Genomic DNA, 18,372 nt, shown 5'->3' with positions numbered 1-18,372 from the left:
AAGGACTGTTAGTTGTATACATATATTACTGACACTGATGGGACTTTGGTGCTGCTCAACGTGATTGAGCAAGAGTAGGAGGGTTGTGCATGGTCACTCATGTTCTCTTTTGCAACACTGTTTGTGGGGAGGTTCTGGACTAGAAGAGGTAAGGTAAGTCGAATACCCTACTTTCTAACACATGGAAAGTGAGAGTGGGTAGGGAAATATTAAAAACTTGCAAGTGACAGTGATGGACACAGTGAGACAATTGGTTTACAGAGAACAGCCTCTATCATCACTGCCTTGAAAACTCTCCTACTTCAACTGTGTGTGATGCTACTCTAGCCAGTAATGCAAAGATGTGATGTCATGAGTGATAATATTTGAGATGCCATCAGCGATGTCCTCATCGAAGCCACTGACCTTGTCATGAATGGTGTAATATATGTGAGGTCATAAGACATGCATTGTGGGGCGTGAGATTTTGTTAGCAAAGGTAACTATAACTGCAGATTTCTATGGTTGTGTGCACATGGAATCTGAGCTTAACTATAACATCCCTGCATCCTTTGTTTTTTTCAGTAAATTTCCAAGGTTTTTTATATTCTGTTTCCTTATTATGACCTCCCTGTAACTTTTATTTTTTCAGTGAATTTCAAAAAATTTTCAAATTCATTTCAAATGTTTTATTTCTCTCTAATATTTAGTTGTTTTGGTTCATTTGCAGTGTTTATTTTTAATACTAAGTGTATTTCAATTTATTATGATTTTTAATTTATGTATTTTTTTAACTGCAGTCATTCTTTTTTTGATTAATATACTTTATATATGTTTAGAAACATAAAAATCACATATTTACTTAATGTAATGTATATGAAGTTCTATTAATGTAATGAAACCATTTTGTTTTTGTAATACATTTTTGGGTACTGTGGTACCTTTGCAGGTCTTTAAACAAAGACAGACTTCTATTGTATGGCTTTTAATCCCGATCACGTGATCAGAATAAATCCATAAGACCGAAACCGCAGATACTTCGAAAATGTTCTATATTATTTCAATTATGTACACCCCTCCACTTTCATTAATGACATCAGTGTGAACATATTTACAAGTATAAACCACCTTATAACAACAAATTTTCCTATTTTACTCTTTTCGGGATTCCACGAAACTACGTCCTGTAGTTGCAGAATTGCTTGAAACCACACCCAACCTTTGTCTTATGATGATGTATATGAGGACCCCACCCATGTACATGGAAAACCACACCCAAAAACAGTTAGTTCTCCACTGAAGGCTCTGCAAGGAGGATTGAGAGTCAGTCGTGCTCTGCTTTTTCAGAATGGCTGAATCAACATCTACTGCTTTGGTGTATGCCTTGGCTGTGTGAGGGTCTGCATTGATGTATTCCTGGGCATGTCAGTGTATGCATTGATATGTCCCTGTTTGTGTCAGTGTGTGTGCCTTGGTGTGTTATTGCATGCACTTGTGTATGCCTCTGTGTTTCAGTGTCAGTATCAGTGCAGTGGATGTGTTGGTGTGTCATGTATGCATCAGTGTGTGTTTGGGTGTGTAATTGTATGAATTAGTATTTGACTGGATGTATCAGTGTCTGTATTTCTGTATTGCTGTGTATGTCAGTGCAGGCATTAGTATCTTCCTGGCTATATCAGTGTATGCGTTAGCATTTCAAAATATACTAAGGAAAAAAGCATAAAGCAGCAAGTACTGCATTTCTTACCACATAGCTGTGCAAAGTACTGTCAGTAGAAATATTTAATTATTTTCTGAGCTCCACATTGAACCTTCGTGTTTTTCACAGTCTGAAGCCAGTTTCTTCCTCGGAGCTGTCTTTGAAAAAAAGGAAAAGTTTAAAACTGTTCGAAATGGCTTCTTGAAAAACAACAGTACTTTTTATAAACCTTAAAAGAACACAAAATTCTCCAGAAACTGGTGGCACACTTTCTGACTGCTCCTGTATTTCAACCTGGATTCTTCTGGGGTTATTTCTTACTTACTGATAAGGGCCTCCTTCATGATAGGATATCTCAACCTCTTCATAATCTCTAGGGCCAGTAGGGCGTCTCTTTCACCACCAGTAAAATGACTCCAAAGGCCAGCTCCATAATCCTCCACAGAGATCTTCTGTACCTCCAGAGCTACTTCATATGCCTGAAACAACCTTTCTGCATCACCCGCCTCCTTACACTCAGGGACCAAGTCTCTGATTTTATAGACTCTTTCTTGTGCACTGGACACAGTCGTTTTGCTACCACCATTGTTGCTACACTTTAACAGCTATTTGGCTTTCAAGAACACCTTATTGACAGTCTCTTCTTGGGCCAACAAGACCCTTTTCCCCTCCAAGGCTCTCTCAGCCTCAGCTTTTCTCTCCTCTGCAGCTACCCGGGCCAGCTGCAGACTCAGGTCCCTCACAGCCTGTCTGTCCATGAGCTCCTCAGGGGACTGGGTTTAGGATGATACACTACTTCCTGGATCATATCCAGTAGGGAACTCTCCCTCTGTGGGGGATCCCCTCTTTCCTCTGGAACCTTTGCCCAGTCTTGTCTCTACTCCTTTCCCTCCTTCTCAGAGCCAGTACACTTAGGGGCCCTGATTCTAAGGTCAACTACAATCAGGGCTCTCCCTTCTCAAGAGTGCTGTAGTAGTCATCTTAAAACCCTTCCTGTGGTGCAGATTGCATTCTGCTGATGGCCTCACAGGTAGTAAGAGCAAACTAGTACTCACACATGGACATACAAGTAAGTAAATGGGTGTGTGAATGGTCTTATAGGTGTGTGAGTGAGTGTGGCAGTCTCTGGCTATATGAGTGATGGGTGCATATGTGTTTTTGTGGCAGTGTAACTAGGTCTGTAAGTGCCTGACTGACAGTATGAGTGTGTGCAAATTACATATTATAAAAACGCACACACATTTAATTTCTTTTTTTTAATTTTTTTTTATTTATTGCAAGAAATAGCAAAAAGTAAAAAAATCATATTTTGTTATACATATATCATTACATACGTATCTGTACATAGAGTTGTCATTATAGTAGAAACAGAGGATTACAGTATAAATATTCACAAGTATCTAAATCATAACAATAGTGCTAACATGCTGGTCTCTCAAAGCAGTTACATGTTTAACTAATAAACTTTCCCCATATATTTCCCTCCCTTTTAATGCCTTTGGGCCCCTAAGTTTAGCTAGTGAAAGCTCCATTGTATGTATTTCATGGATAAGGTGCCACCATTCCATGACACTAGGAGGTTCCTTTGAGATCCAAGTCTGCGCAATGACCAACCTAGCGCAAGCAAAATCAATTGATATCAAGTCTTTATAGTTGCTATTGATATCTTGTATATCTAGCAATATCAAATGTGCCGAAAGAGCAGGTATTATTATGTGTCTATTATTAAGAACCTCTATTATTCCTTGCCAAAATATTGTGAGTTTTGGACACTGATAAAGCATATGTTCTATGCCAGCAGCTTCCATATTACATTTTAAACATTTAGTACGCTCGTTAGAAATAATTCCAGAGGTCCAACTAGCAATTCTTTGAGGCGTATAATAGATTTGTGTGACCGTTCTATAACATTGCAGCCTCAAATTTGAAGATTGGACCACCCGATTTATTTGTTTGAGCGATCCTGCAATCTGGTTGGAGCTGATATTAACTCCTAATCTGTTGGTCCATTTGTCTGCCATTTTCGCACAATCCCCTAGTCGGCCTTTATTAAGACAAGCATAGCTCTTGCTAATAAGCTATTTAGTATAACTAGAGTAAATACATTGTAGGGTATCTGAATGTTCAACCCTCCCAATTTTCATTTTATTAACCAAGAAGTCTTGTATCTGTATATATTTAAATTACATAGCATCATTAATTTTATACAGTGTTTTTAATATATTGAATCTCAAAAGGCCGTCCGGTCCATATAAATCTCCTAAAGAATTTATACCATGATCTATCCATTGTGCGCAGGCGCCATCAGGAAAAATCTCTGGCATCCCTGGATTCCCCCAGATTTGTAGCTCAGCGTTAAAAAATTGAATTTTGTCAGTGCCCATAATTTGATCCCAGATTCTTTTGATATCTCTTGCGGTCTTAAATTTGACCCTCTTGTAGTAATTTGGGTCATGCACACGAAATAGAAACTGATTACTTTGTGATCCCAACATAAATTGATGATAGAATAGGGAACCTTCCTTAGACAAAAGACTGCGTATACGTTGGATAAAGGTGGCAAAAAAATACATTTTAAGATCCGGAAAGTTTAATCCCCCCTTTTCAATTGAAAGTTTCAACGCAGTCATTGACCTTCGGGCTTTTTTATAGCCCCAAATATAGCTGCTACATATACTCTCTATTCTCTTAATATATAAATTGTTCAATTGCATAGGGATGGACCTAAATAAATACAATTTTTTCGGTACAATCTTCATTTTGATTATGTTTATACGTCCTACCAATATGAGTGGTATCTTATGCCAGTTTTTAAGAGTAGCAATAATCTCTTAAAGTAGAGGGTCGTAATTCAGTGCTATGATTTTCCCTATATCGGCGGTGAGTTTAACTCCTAAATAAATAGCATTTGAGCAAAGCCCTATTATCGGTGAGTAAAACTCAAGTGATTGCGAACTATAAGCCTATACACACATTTAATTTCAAGCACATTCATTTTTTTTTTTTTTTAAACATTTTTATTTAAAGGTGGCACAAGCAATTGGAGCACATACAGAATATTTCATTTAACAAAACTTCTATCATCTATGTGAATATTACAAGAAGCAATTGAAGCAAAAAGAGAACAAAAAGAAGTAAAGATGAAAATAAGAAAAAAGAATAGAATAAGTAAAAAGAATTGCAAAATAATAAGATAGAACAGGGCTTAGTTTCGCATTAATTCAATTCGCAGGTAGGAAACAAGCAACCCCATATTCTATCTATTTTGGCCAATGCTTTTGCACCTCTTTTCCTAGCTACCAGTAGTTCCATGTGGTGAATCTCTGTCACCAAGCACCACCATTCGTTTGCATGAGGTGGTTGTTCCGCTATCCATGCTCGAGCTATAACCAGCCTTGCGCATGCTAATAAAATAAAAATTAGATCTTGAAATAATAAAGTGTTGAGTTGCAGGCCTAAGAGAATCATATCTGATGATAATGTAAGCTCAATTAGATGTTTCGATCTCAGAATATTTTCTATACTGTCCCAAAAGGGAGCAAGAACAGGGCAAAGAACTAGCATATGTTCTAGATCGGTAGCTTGAGTATGGCACTTTGGGCATTTAGTACGATCACTGAAAGCGTTGTTGGGAGCCCGTTTACTTATTTGTAAAGGGGTATAGTAAAGTTGACATATCGTTTTATATGCTTGTAGTTTTAAGCTTGAAGAGTGGACTAATGTATCAATTTTGTTTAAAAAGGAGGAAATATCATTTGAACAAATACCGGTAGTAAACCGTGAAGCCCATTTCAGTGCTAATTTGGGAGAGTCATCTATCTTGCATTCAATAAAACATTTGTATCCTTGGCTAATAGTATTTTTCTTGTTCCCTGCTCCTTTATACATACATAGCCAAAAGTCTGAGTCAACAATCTCTTTAAGGTTTAATTTCCCTATAAGGAAGTCGCGTATTTGTATGTACTTAAAATAAGTGTTTGCCGGTAGTTTATATAATAGCCTGAGTGTATCAAAATCAAGAAATCCTGCTGACCCATATAGGTCCCCCAATCTTGTTATGCCTCGGTTCGCCCATATCTTACATCCTGAATCGCTAAAAATACTTGGTAATCCCGGGTTAGTCCAAAGAGTTAAGAGAGAGTGATAGAATGATGCTTTATTCTGAGTCATGACTGTCTTCCATATGTTTATTATATCTTTCGCTGTCTTGAACTTAACTCTTTTAAAGTAATTCGGGCATTATTTCTGGCCAAGAATTGTAAGGAATTTGATCCTAACATAAATTGGTGGAAAAAATATGGATCGCTAGAATTAAACAAGCTCTGTAACCGTCCCAAAAATGAGGCAAAGTAATACAGTCTGAAATCTGGAAAGTTAAGCCCTCCTTTAATGAAAGGTAATTTCAAGGATGAGATTGCTCTACGATTCTTTTTAAAGCCCCATATAAAACTGCCCAATATGCCGTCAAGTTTCCTAAAAAATATTTTATTTATCTTCAAAGGAATGCATCTAAATAAATATAAAAATTTTGGCAAAATGTTCATTTTAATAAGATTGATTCGCCCAATAAGATTTAAAGGCACCTTATGCCATTTTTTAAGGAGAGTCTGAGTTTCTTTTAATAAAGCATCATAGTTCAATAATGTCCTTGATATTGGATGTTATCTTAATACCTAGATAAGTAGCAGCGTGGCATATTCCAGTTACCTGCATCTGTGGTCTGTAACTAGCTATAATTTGACACGAAATAGAAACTGATTACTTTGTGGTCCCAACATAAATTGATGATAGAATAGGGAACCTTCCTTAGACAAAAGACTGCGTATACGTTGGATAAAGGTGGCAAAAAAATACATTTTAAGATCCGGAAAGTTTAATCCCCCCTTTTCAATTGAAAGTTTCAGCGCAGTCATTGACCTTAAGGCTTTTTTATAGCCCCAAATATAGCTGCTACATATACTCTCTATTCTCTTAATATATAAATTGTTCAATTGCATAGGGATGGACCTAAATAAATACAATTTTTTCGGTACAATCTTCATTTTGATTATGTTTATACGTCCTACCAAGATGAGTGGTATCTTATGCCAGTTTTTAAGAGTAGCAATAATCTCTTTAAGTAGAGGATCGTAATTCAGTGCTATGATTTTCCCTATATCGGCGGTGAGTTTAACTCCTAAATAAATAGCATTTGAGCAAAGCCCTATTATCGGTGAGTAAAACTCAAGTGATTGCGAACTATAAGCCTATACACACATTTAATTTCAAGCACATTCATTTATACTGGTATAATAAAATTAATCTTCATTCAGTTTTCTAATTCCTCTTTCTCCCTTCTTGCTCACTTTATTTTTGTTAAATGTTCTCTTCTAAGCACCCCTATATTCCCTTCTAGTATAGTGTCTAGTAGTTAAATATTTTCTTCAGCTAACAAACACTCACTATTTTTTTCTAAATATACTTTTATACACTGCAACTTAATTAACTTAAGTATAAAAGCTCTTTGGTGTTCTCTCAGGTTTATTTCTATTTCTGATTACACCTGTTTTCATTCAGAAGCTCCAATTAGAATTCCTGAAAATCTCCTCTCTCAGTAGAAAAGCAGCTAAATGGCTACTCCTCACCGTTTGCTCTTACGTATGCTGCTCTAACTAACAAAGCGCAGGCTTCCTTTCATATTTCTTTTTTGTTATACCACTTCTAAATGGTCAGTATTTCTTTAACCCTTTCCATGTTTCCTGCAAAGAAGTCCAATTTGGTTGTTTTTCCACGAATCTGCGAATTGTCCGCAATGCTCAACTTGGCCCCCAATGTATTTTGTGTTACATATGTGAGTTCCCACAGAATCTATGACTGCATATGTGAGTGTCTGAGTGGGTGTGTGAGTGTCTGAGTCACTCTGTCATTGGGTGTGTTGTGTGGGAGTTGGTCTAAGAATGAGTGTGTGAGTGTCTCTCTAGGCCCATGAGTGGCTGTGTAAATGTCTGAGAGGATCTGTGTGTGAGTGTGTGTATATAATTTTTTTAATACACAGTGAAATCTGTGAACCCATCACAGAGTTACACGGGGGCCGCACTGTGAGCTCCGTGTGTCACGCATTTGGGGAAAAATATGTTTTTAGGCTGCTTCTTATCCAACATAAATGCTTTTGATACCTCAGTTACAGAAATATGGGCCCAGGGAAAATCTACCCTGATCCCTTCCTTTTCTTTACACACTACTTTTCAGCCCCAGTGACCATTTCCATACAAACAAAATGGCAACCACAACTTTTCTCTCAGGTTGCAGCCAGCTACTCAAGTCCATGCTGTGGCGCCGGGAACCACATATTCACTGTGGATGGATCTGTGGAGGGTCCGTGCGCCTAGATATCTATATTTCTTTTTCATTTAATATCTCAAAAACTACTGAATGGATTTTTATCAAATAACAAAAAGGTTGCTTTCTGAACCAAGACTTACCTTTCTACCAAACTTGGTGTAATTTCATCCAGCGGTTTGAGCTGTAATTGTGTTCAAAATCCCTATGAGTGAATTGCTTTGGGAAAAAGAGTTTTGATATCTCCCCTTTTTCTATGCCCCCACTTGACAAATCACCCCAAAAGTTCAACACATCAGCTGAACGAACTGTTGTATATGTTACAGTCAAAGTGTGAAATTCTGGCATTGTATAGAATGGGAAACATCCTTTACAATGCAACTTTTACCACGCAGTGCTATTACAACGCAGGTTTTACAACGAAAAACATTACAACGCATTGCGCTGGGGGGGCGCTCTAGGATAGGGAATAGATTTAATTTACTATCCAACATATTCCTTAGTGTCCACGGGGACTGGAGTTGGAATAGTAAATTAAACTATTCACTATCCAGCACCCCAAAGCGCTATGCGTTGTAATGGTATGCGTTGTAAAAACTGCTTTGTAACAGCATGCATGGTAAAAGCATGCGTTGTAACGTCATACATCCGTATAGAGTGCCTAGGTAATGTATAGAATGCCTGATGGGTTTCGGCAAACTATGAAATATAAGTTTTTTGTGAAAATGTTACATACCTTTCCTAGGCATTCTATGCAATTCTTAGGCATTATACAGAATGACCAGTACCATTTACTCAAAGTGTTAAAAGGCCACAAGATGAGATTCCTAGGCATTCGGCAAAGTGTGAAATTCCAGTATTGTATAGAATGCTTAGGTAATGTATAGAATGCCTGATGGTTTAGGGGCAAACTAGGAAATATAAGTTTTTTGTGAAAATGTTACATACTTTTCCTAGGCATTCTATACCATTCCTAGAAATTATATAGAATTACCAGTACCATTAGCGCAAAGTGTTAAAAGGGCACAAGATGAGAAGCCTTTATTAATTAATACGCTTTTGAAACTGAAACTGAAAGAACAAAACTACGAAATAAAGCACAGGATATTCTTACCACAAAACAATAAAAGCAGAACTGAGATTGAAGTACTTGTTACACTAAGAAAGGCCGTATTAGGTGTATTATATACTTTGCCGGCAGACAATTCGGCAAAGCATACAATGCCTAGGCAATGTATAAAATATCAGTCATTTCATACTTTGACGTTCGATTTTCAGGCATTCTATACATTACCTAGCCACATTGCCGGGCGGGAATAAAATGTTGGGATTAGGCGTATTATATACTTTGCCGGCAGACAATCCGGCAAAGTATACAATGCCTAGGCAATGTTATAAAATATCAATCATTTCATACTTTTCAGGCATTCTATACATTACCTAGGCATTCTATAGAATGCAGGATTTCACACTTTGACTGTAACATATACATTTTGAAAATGTCCTCATATGACACCAAAGTTATTAGCAAAATCAAAAATGCTTTTCCTATGGAAACTAGGTCCTAACCATAACTACCTATATATATATATATCCTTGCAGTGGACTTGTGGATCCTACTGAAATTTGATTGGCTGCCAAAACTTAAACTAGGAAGTGTTGGCAGCCATCTTGGGACTCGGCTTGAAGCAGAGTACCACAACAATGTAAAAAATAAAGAAAAAGGGGCACAGTATGAATACTCTGATCTCCCAGATATGGTGGGGGGTTCCACAGGGAACTAGCTGGGGTTAAAAGTATTTTATTCAATGTTGCCACTAAATTGCAGGTGGACCCAGAACAAAAATGAAGCAAAAGACATGTTATGTCCTCCACATCTTTTTTAGGAAGCACACGAGTGGGCCAAATTCTGGGGACAGTGTTTTTTAATTATGCGGGGGTACCCATGTGGCATCCTCGCATCCCAGGGACTGCCACCTTCCAGGGAAAAACAATAATAAACTGCTGTGGGGGGGCCCCTTCCTGTCATCTCCCTTGCTGAAAGTGAGCACAATTGCTTTGACAGAGTGGCAGCTGCATGATAGCAGCTTCCTCTTCATCAAAGCAATGCTAGCTCTGGCATGAGGCTGGGAGCTGTTTGGGACTAAGGGTGAGGCTCCCCTATGGTCTCCATTATTGTCGAGTGGGTAACCTAGATGGGACTAGGGCACCCACATCAGAGGCTGAGCCCCAAAATTTGCCTGGGAGGTGGGCCACCCGCCCCTCCTCTTTCGAATGTAATAAGATATTTTTTTTTAATGAAGGCCAGGCCTCAGGGGATGGTGTCTGCAGGGCATTGAGAATCTCCCCAGGAGGTTTATTTTCCATGCTCGCGATCGGCAACTTGATGTTGCTGATCGTGAACGAGGAAAAAGTCTCACTGGGATGTCATTTTGCTTGCTCGCGGTCGGCAACTTGACATTGAGGACTGTGAGCAACAAAAAATGACCGCTGCACTAAGCTACGAGTGTTTGCACTGTGCTACGTGCAATTCGCGTAGTGCAAAGTAGCGAAAACTTTGCAACCTACGCGAGCGTAGCGTAGTGCTTTGCCTAGGGTTACTTACTTCCTGAGGGACCTTGGGGGCACACTACCACTCCTATTACCTCAAGTATGTCCCACAGAGCACAATTGCTGTGAGGACTATGGAGGCCATGCCCCCTTTGTCCATCCCTCTTCATATGCACCTCCTGGCGCACTACTGGCTGGGGGATAAAGTCCCCTTGGCTGCTGAGGGACCTTGCGTTCCAAGAAGCTCTCCTGTTCTCTCCAGTAGGTCCCTTACAATGGGATTCTTGAGAACTGTTCGAAGGTGCCGCCCCTTTCTCCACCACTTTGCAAACGTGACTACTAGTTAAAAAAAACATAAAAATTCACTTTAAATAAACAAAGGTTAAAGGGATGTTATAGTTAGAAAATAGAATTAGAAACATTGAAGTAGAACAAAGAAAACCATAAAAATTCACGGAAAAAAGAAAAGCTTACATGGACGTTATAATTAAGCTCAGATTTCACTCGCACACAACCAGTGAAATTCAGCAGTTAAAGTTACCCGAGCTAACTATAACTTGCACCCCTGCAATGCACTGCTTATGACCTCACATATGATCTCACATATTACATCACTCATGATATGGTCAGTGATATTACTGATGACAATACTAAATACATCTCAAATGGCATCACTGATGACATCACTGATGACCTCATCCACAGGACCACTCACACACCTACTCCCACCCCATAGAACCTCTGATATGCCCACTGACACACACACACACACAACTTACATACCCATTCACAGACCCATACCAGTACTCATATACCCACTCACACCACCATAGAGGCAATCATACACCCATCCACTCATACAACCAGTTAATCAACCATGCAGCCACTCACATAGCCACAAACTCACCCATTCAGCTACTTCCACCCCCTTATTTGCCTACACAGTCACCCACACACCCACTCACTTACCCATATAGCCTTTTAACACAGACACTGACCCATAAACGCACTCACACACCCACACAACCACTTACATACCCATTCACACATCAACCACTCACATACCCAGCCATTCACACAAACATTTACTCTCTAATCCAGCCACTGACACACCATCTAACTTAACCACCCACTCAAACAACCACTCACTCACCCATATAGCCGATTACACACCATCACTCACTCATACAACCATTTAGACAGCCACTCACTCACTCATACTGCCATTGACACGCCCACTCACTCACCAATACAGACCCTCACACAGCATCTCACTCAGCCACAAAGGTACCCACACATCTGCTTACACACACATTTAGTCTGCCCTGTTCCCATGATGCACTGGGCCAGGGACAGACTGATTTGCATATAGCCAGGTTCTGAGCTGGGATGGGGCAGTGAGATAAATAACGGTGATGGATCAAGCCCTGATCTTTGGACTGGGTAAGAGTGGTCTGTTTAACTCAGACACTCTGTTCATCACCACCCCCTTTTTGTAAATCGTTTTTGGCCACTATAGGTGTGGCAGGGTATACTCAGACATGAGTCCCTTTCTCACTGCTCCATCAGGATTCAAGCAAGCCGGGCCGAAGAAGGCTGAAATGCCAGAAACCGGTCCCCGGTAGCTTGTCTCCTTTCTGGTGAAGAATTGGCTTGGTAGTTTAGTCTGCCCTGTTCCCATGATGCACTGGGCCAGGGACAGACTGATTTGCATATAGCCAGGTTCTGAGCTGGGATGGGGCAGTGAGATAAATAACGGTGATGGATCAAGCCCTGATCTTTGGACTGGGTAAGAGTGGTCTGTTTAACTCAGACACTCTGTTCATCACCACCCCCTTTTTGTAAATCGTACACACACATACAGCTACTTAAACACCTAAACACACAAGGATACACTCACACAGCCACTCTTATAATGTGTGTTAGAGGTAGTGTCACTAGTAGTAGTGCACCTAGTATACAATTTTTTTTTTGTATTAGGTTACTATATATATTCAACACCCATAAACTCTTAAAAACATGTACACTTACTTGATGATGTGATCACTGATGTCATTTGAGATGTCGTCAGTGAAGTCATCAGTGATGTCACTGCTCATGTCACAAGTGATGCAAGATGTGAGGTCATAAGCAGTGCATTTCTGGGGCGTAAGTTATAGTTAGCTCAGGTAACTATAACTGCTGAATTTCACTGGTTTTGTACATGTGAAATCGGAGCCTAACTATAGCGTCCCTTCAACCTTTTGTTTTTCAGTAAATAAATATATATATATATAAATATGTTCAAGCAAATGTCCCTTGCTGGAGGAGGAGCGACCATTCAGCTGGTGCCGGTGCCGAGTCAAGGACAAGACTCGTTAAAACTTTCCAAAGCAATTTGAAATAAAACACCGCACTCTTCTAGGTTTTGATTAAGCTCTTTAATCCATCAAGGAAAACGACTTCCTCATCCTCATCAAGGAAGTCGTTTTCCTTGATGGATTAAAGAGCTTAATCAAAACCTAGAAGAGCGCGGTGTTTTATTTCAAATTGCTTTGGAAAATATATATAAATATATATATATATATATATATATATATATATATATATATATATATATATATATACATATATATATATATATATATATATATATATATATATATATATATATATATAAATATATACATAGATATATATACAAAACTGAATTGAAATAAACTAAAGTGCATGAGTTGTGGGAACAACATCTAATTACAATATGAATATTACTTACTATTAACTTGAGTAGTTGTGCAGCACACAGTATTGCATAAGTATGGTTGATTATTAAAAGTGGAAAGATTAAGAAGGAAACACGATGTGACAACGATCTTACACGAAAAAATATGAGGGTTTTATCTGACTAATTAGAATGCATTTTTAATATATTTATATATGTATATATTTATTCATTTTAGTCGCGGTGGATCAAACCTATTTTGCACACTATGAGAACAATTTTTGCTGCTATACAGTATGATGATGCTATTTATTAAGCATTTTTTGCACATTATATGAGTATTAGATTGTCATATTGTGACTTTGATGAAAGTTGCGAAATTTGCACGGTATATATAGACTGCAGAGCTGCTTGAATCAAACTTGTTCAATCGGGAATTTGCATAGGATTTTGCTGCTATACTGAAATGCGGTTATAAAAACTGTAATTTTCATTAATTACCTTTTCATATTTTGCACACTATGGGCCCGATGTAGGTAAATCTATATTTACCACTTCATAAATACCGAATCATACCGATTCGGTATTTATGAAGTGGTAAATTAGAGGGGGGGAGATGTAGGTATTTCAGATTCGGTAAATACCGAATCTGTAAGATTCGGTATTTACCGATTCTGTAAATACCGAATCGGTATCCCCCATTGATTCCTATGGGCCTTGAAGCCCATAGGAATCAATGGGCATTACCGATTCGGTATTTACCGAATCGGTAAATACCGATTCCAGCAAGGGTGCAGGGGGTGTCGCTTTGACACCCTCTAGCACCCCCAATACTGGCTTGTGTGCCATGTGGCACACAGACATGCCCTAAGGGCATGTCTGTCTGTCACATGGCATAGGTGTGCATGCACACATGTGCATGCACACCTGGATCCGGTATTTTAACACCCAATTAGATTGGGTGTTAAAATACCGAATCTGAAAGGCCTGTGGGACTCAGAAGAGTCCCACCTACATCTGGAAGATACCGAATCGGTAAAAATACCGATTCGGTATTTTACAGATTCTGTAAATTTACCGATTCGGTAAATATACCGAATAGGTAAATACTGGCCCCCTACATCTCAAAGTGCCAAATACCGGTCGGAAACGGCCGATTTCGGCCGTTTCCGACCGGAATTTGCCACCTACATCGGGCCCTAAGTGATCAATTTTGCTGCTATTAAATATGATGCTGATACTCATTAAGAATATTTTGCACATTTGGTAAGGATTATGCTATCATATAGCCACGTGGATGGTATTTGCAAATTTGCACGCTATAGAAGAGGTGGTGCTGCTCTAAGCTAAAGTTGCTTTTACTCAAATGTATGTTTGCACATGATTATGCTGCTACGCCAAATGCAGTTGTATATATAAAAAATTGTAAAAAAATGTTACCCTGATCAAAAATATTTTTACATGCACTAGGATAATAAATTGTTGTATCATAAATTTGCGAATTTGCACAACTGTGTAGTTCAATGCTGGAAAGTAACTGTACTATGTTTATGAAAGCTATACAGCGCATCCTGTTTGAACACTCCATAAACGCCTACCCCAGTGATATTATAAATCAATATGTGTCACATGCAAGTTAAATGGATTTTTTGGTCTGTTTGGCTTGTCATATTATTGTCCTTCTGCCTAATATGATCATCTATTCTCATGAATGTTAAACCTATAAGGTGTCTTTGCTGACAGTGCATGTTTGTTGATTTCTCTTCTGTCTATTTTTATTTAGTTGACGATAAGCTCTATGATTCAAGAAGTAAAGCATCCAGAAGGACTGTACGAGATTGACTCTCAGAATTGTGATGAAAGCATCTACCAGAATTGCTAAATTCCTGGAAAATTGCATTTTTCTGCTGAAAAACAAAGTGGTGGGATGAGGGAGCACAAGGGCTGAGGAGATATCCCTTAGTTGCTTGGGCCTTTGCCACAGATGTCCAAGGCACTTTTACTTCTAGGCATTCTAGTGAAACAACCTTGGGGTAAGGTACTAGAGAGTTTATCTTATGGTCTATAGGTAAATTGCTCCACAGTTCCATGTTAGCTGGCATGTCCTAGTTTTCGATTGTGTTTTGTATATTTGTCAATGCAAAGAAGGAGGTCTAGGGTATCTAGTGTCCATTAGACAGACATGCCACTGTCAAAATTAAGGAAGGGCCACAGTTGAATTAAGAACCTAGGGCTATTAAAAAAAAAATCAACAATCTATGCAATATAGTCTTGAACCTACACTTTGCATCGATTTAAGAATTTTGGGTAATTCAGGAAACCATATTGGACTATGCTCATAAGTCTGAATAGAATAGATATACAGGAGAATTCCAAGTCATTTATGTGGACTCTTCTGCAGTATATGACAAATGTTCAAAACAACATTTTTGTCTTAGATTTTTATTATCTCTACAGGGGAAATATTTTGCCCTTGACACTATCATGGAAAGCAATTTACCCCTTCTTGCTGCTGAATATATCCATATATAGTCAGAAATTGGATTATTGGTTGGGGGTGGAACCCTACTCAAAGAACAACCACAACCCTTGTCAGGTGAACCACGAAAGCCATTAAATTAACCTGTGCTAAATTCTCTGACCACTTGACATGAAAGCCGTCAGTCTAAACTTAGAGGCAATGTTTTACAAATGTATGCAGCAGGTTAATTATGTGACTTTTGTTGTACACCCTGACCAGGATTGTGGTTGCTGCTTGAGTGAGGCTTAAAGCCCCCCTTAGCCAATAACCTAATTTAATATGTTTCTAAAATCCATGAACAGGTTGTCTTCAATTAAGCCTCTCTGTTTCTTAATCTTAATATTTGTTTTCTTTAGTTAAATCTGGCTTTGGTTGTTTCTCCACAGAAACCTATGTACTTCATGTCTCTAATTCTCTTCTCTGTGCCTGTCATCATAATCTGAACTTCTGTTTTAATTTTCTTAGATCTTTTTTCTGTGCTTGACACTCTGGATTAGTCTAATTATATTTCTTCTATTTCTACCTGGGTAACTACGGCACCCTTGGGGGGTTAATAACAGACACCTTGTGCCACAAGTGCATTACATTTATTCTGACTAAAATTGACGTACCGGCGGCGAAAGGGGCTTGTAAATAAACCCCTTGGTTCTCTGTGTATTTTTCTGTTTGCTTTGTATCTACTTCTTAGCAAAGGCATACTCTCTGCATTTTTGCTTGTGCAGTGTGGGTTTCCTCAAGACTCGTTTCTGTATCCCTAAGTGTTTTCTTCATATACATTCCTCTCTTCATATCTTATCATTTGGTTTTAATTCTCATTTATGTGATTTTGAATCTGAAATCTTTTATGCCTTCTCTTCTTACTCTACTTCTCTACATCTGCCTCTGTCTGCCTGTCTTTCTGCAATTAAATTGAGGATGACTTGCTTAAACAAGCAGAGATTCCTTTCTTTCCTATCAATTCTTCGATGCTTGTATTCTCCTTAATCCTTTGTCCTTAAACTTGACTCCCTTTTTTTCTACTGATGATCTTGCCTTTTTTATTTGACTTATCAATAGAATTTACTCCTCACATTATTAATCTGGGTTTCGCTTGTTAAGTTTAGCTCTATACTATTCTTAAAATTAAATCTTAATGGCTTTCTCTTGCTTCTCTAACAAAACCTAGATGCATCACGCTATCATTATTATCGATCACATCATGTTGGACTTAAAAAAGATATTAAATTAACCTACTTCAGGATATTCAAAACACCTCTATCCATCTTCTCTTTTCTCTTCCCAGAAACTCACATATCTTCTCCTTATGCTCAACTTAGTTGGTTACCTTTTTACACACAATGTAAATTTCACTTTTTTTGTGTTATTTTTACATGGCTCCACCCAATCTCTGTTCAATGGTTAATTTGTAAAATAAAAAGTACCGGGGCTCTCTACAGAAGAAAGCTCCAACAGGAGAAATGTGCTGGTGCAAACGGCCTCCTGACTAGAGCCCTGGCACTTATTAACCTGGAGAGGACTTGGCCAAATGGGTGGAGCTGCCGATTTTGTAGCTGGAGTACCCGGTTCGAGTCTCGGCGTGGCTCAACATCCGGTGAGACTGAGAAAAATTATGTGCCTTTTAAATAAGTGTGTCCTTAACTAGTGCTATAAGCACCGGTGCCGAGGATTAGGTGCAGGTACTGAGCACCGGAAAGCACCAGCTCATATTAATTACTGTCTCTTTTCGCTTGTCTCCTTACATACTTCTTATTGTACACTGTTTTCTACTTCAGTTTCTTCTTATTGTTCAACATCACTGTTGTGCATCTTTCCATATTCAATCATTTGCTCAATTAGCTTCTTCCTAAAGAAATGGTCTCCCACACATTTAACTTTAGGGAAAATAGCCCATTTCCATTTTAACCCCTTGCGTGTGCGTGACGGCCGAGAACTATTACGTGTCACAATGGGCGTGTGCGGAGGACGGCCCCCGGCCGTCCAAACCCCGCTCACTCTCTACTCTCTACTTCCCCAGCACCGCGGCGGAATTTGCACCGCGGTCAAGATGTTAAGTTGAGTGGCTTGATTTTTTCTTGGATTTGTTGTCAGCCACGCCTTCTATCAAACAAGCAGCATATTTTTCCCCAACACCATATCCTGCACAGTTACTCAACTCCTCTTTGGCCTTTACCTCTAGAAGCATAACTCAGAGATCAAAAATGTATCGCGCTCATTGTGTTAGATGAAGTGCAGTCTTTTTCTAAAACGAATTATGAGGCATTGTCAATCATGTTTGTTTATCGATTACATACCACACTGATATTTTGTAAAACCTGACTTCTTGTTATAATAACTTTATTTCGGTAACACTGCCACAAAAGTATACAATCATTTATAAGAGTATATATATTAAAATTATACATTGAAATTTGAGAGAAAACCATTAAAATCATTAAGACATTACAATGTAATACTGCACTCCATTCTTGACCATCATTAGAATAAAATGAAAATCGATTCAAAAAGCTCAATTATGATTTGTCACATACACATGAAACATTCAATAATTGACCCTGGCTTCATATAGCTTTTCTTCTGATATTCCAAATTTTACCCGAGAAATTT

General features: G+C 38.6%; 1 protein-coding gene across 1 annotated transcript in view; it reads left to right on the top strand.

Moving 5' to 3' along the window:
- The window catches only part of LOC147701153 (sialic acid-binding Ig-like lectin 14), a 297,336-nt gene extending 279,188 nt beyond the window's left edge, over positions 1-18,148 (top strand). The window contains exon 9 of the mRNA XM_086929914.1: positions 15,031-18,148. Within this exon, the coding sequence (XP_086786040.1) occupies positions 15,031-15,129 (99 nt within the window). The 3' untranslated portion in view covers positions 15,130-18,148. The remainder of the gene's footprint in view (positions 1-15,030) is intronic.
- Positions 18,149-18,372: the final 224 nt, after the last annotated feature.

Source organism: Lissotriton vulgaris, chromosome 7 (assembly GCF_964263255.1).
Source record: "Lissotriton vulgaris chromosome 7, aLisVul1.2, whole genome shotgun sequence".
NCBI lineage: Eukaryota > Metazoa > Chordata > Amphibia > Caudata > Salamandridae > Lissotriton > Lissotriton vulgaris.
The sequence above is the reverse complement of the archived record's forward strand: the minus strand, read 5'-3'. Positions and strand labels throughout refer to the sequence as shown.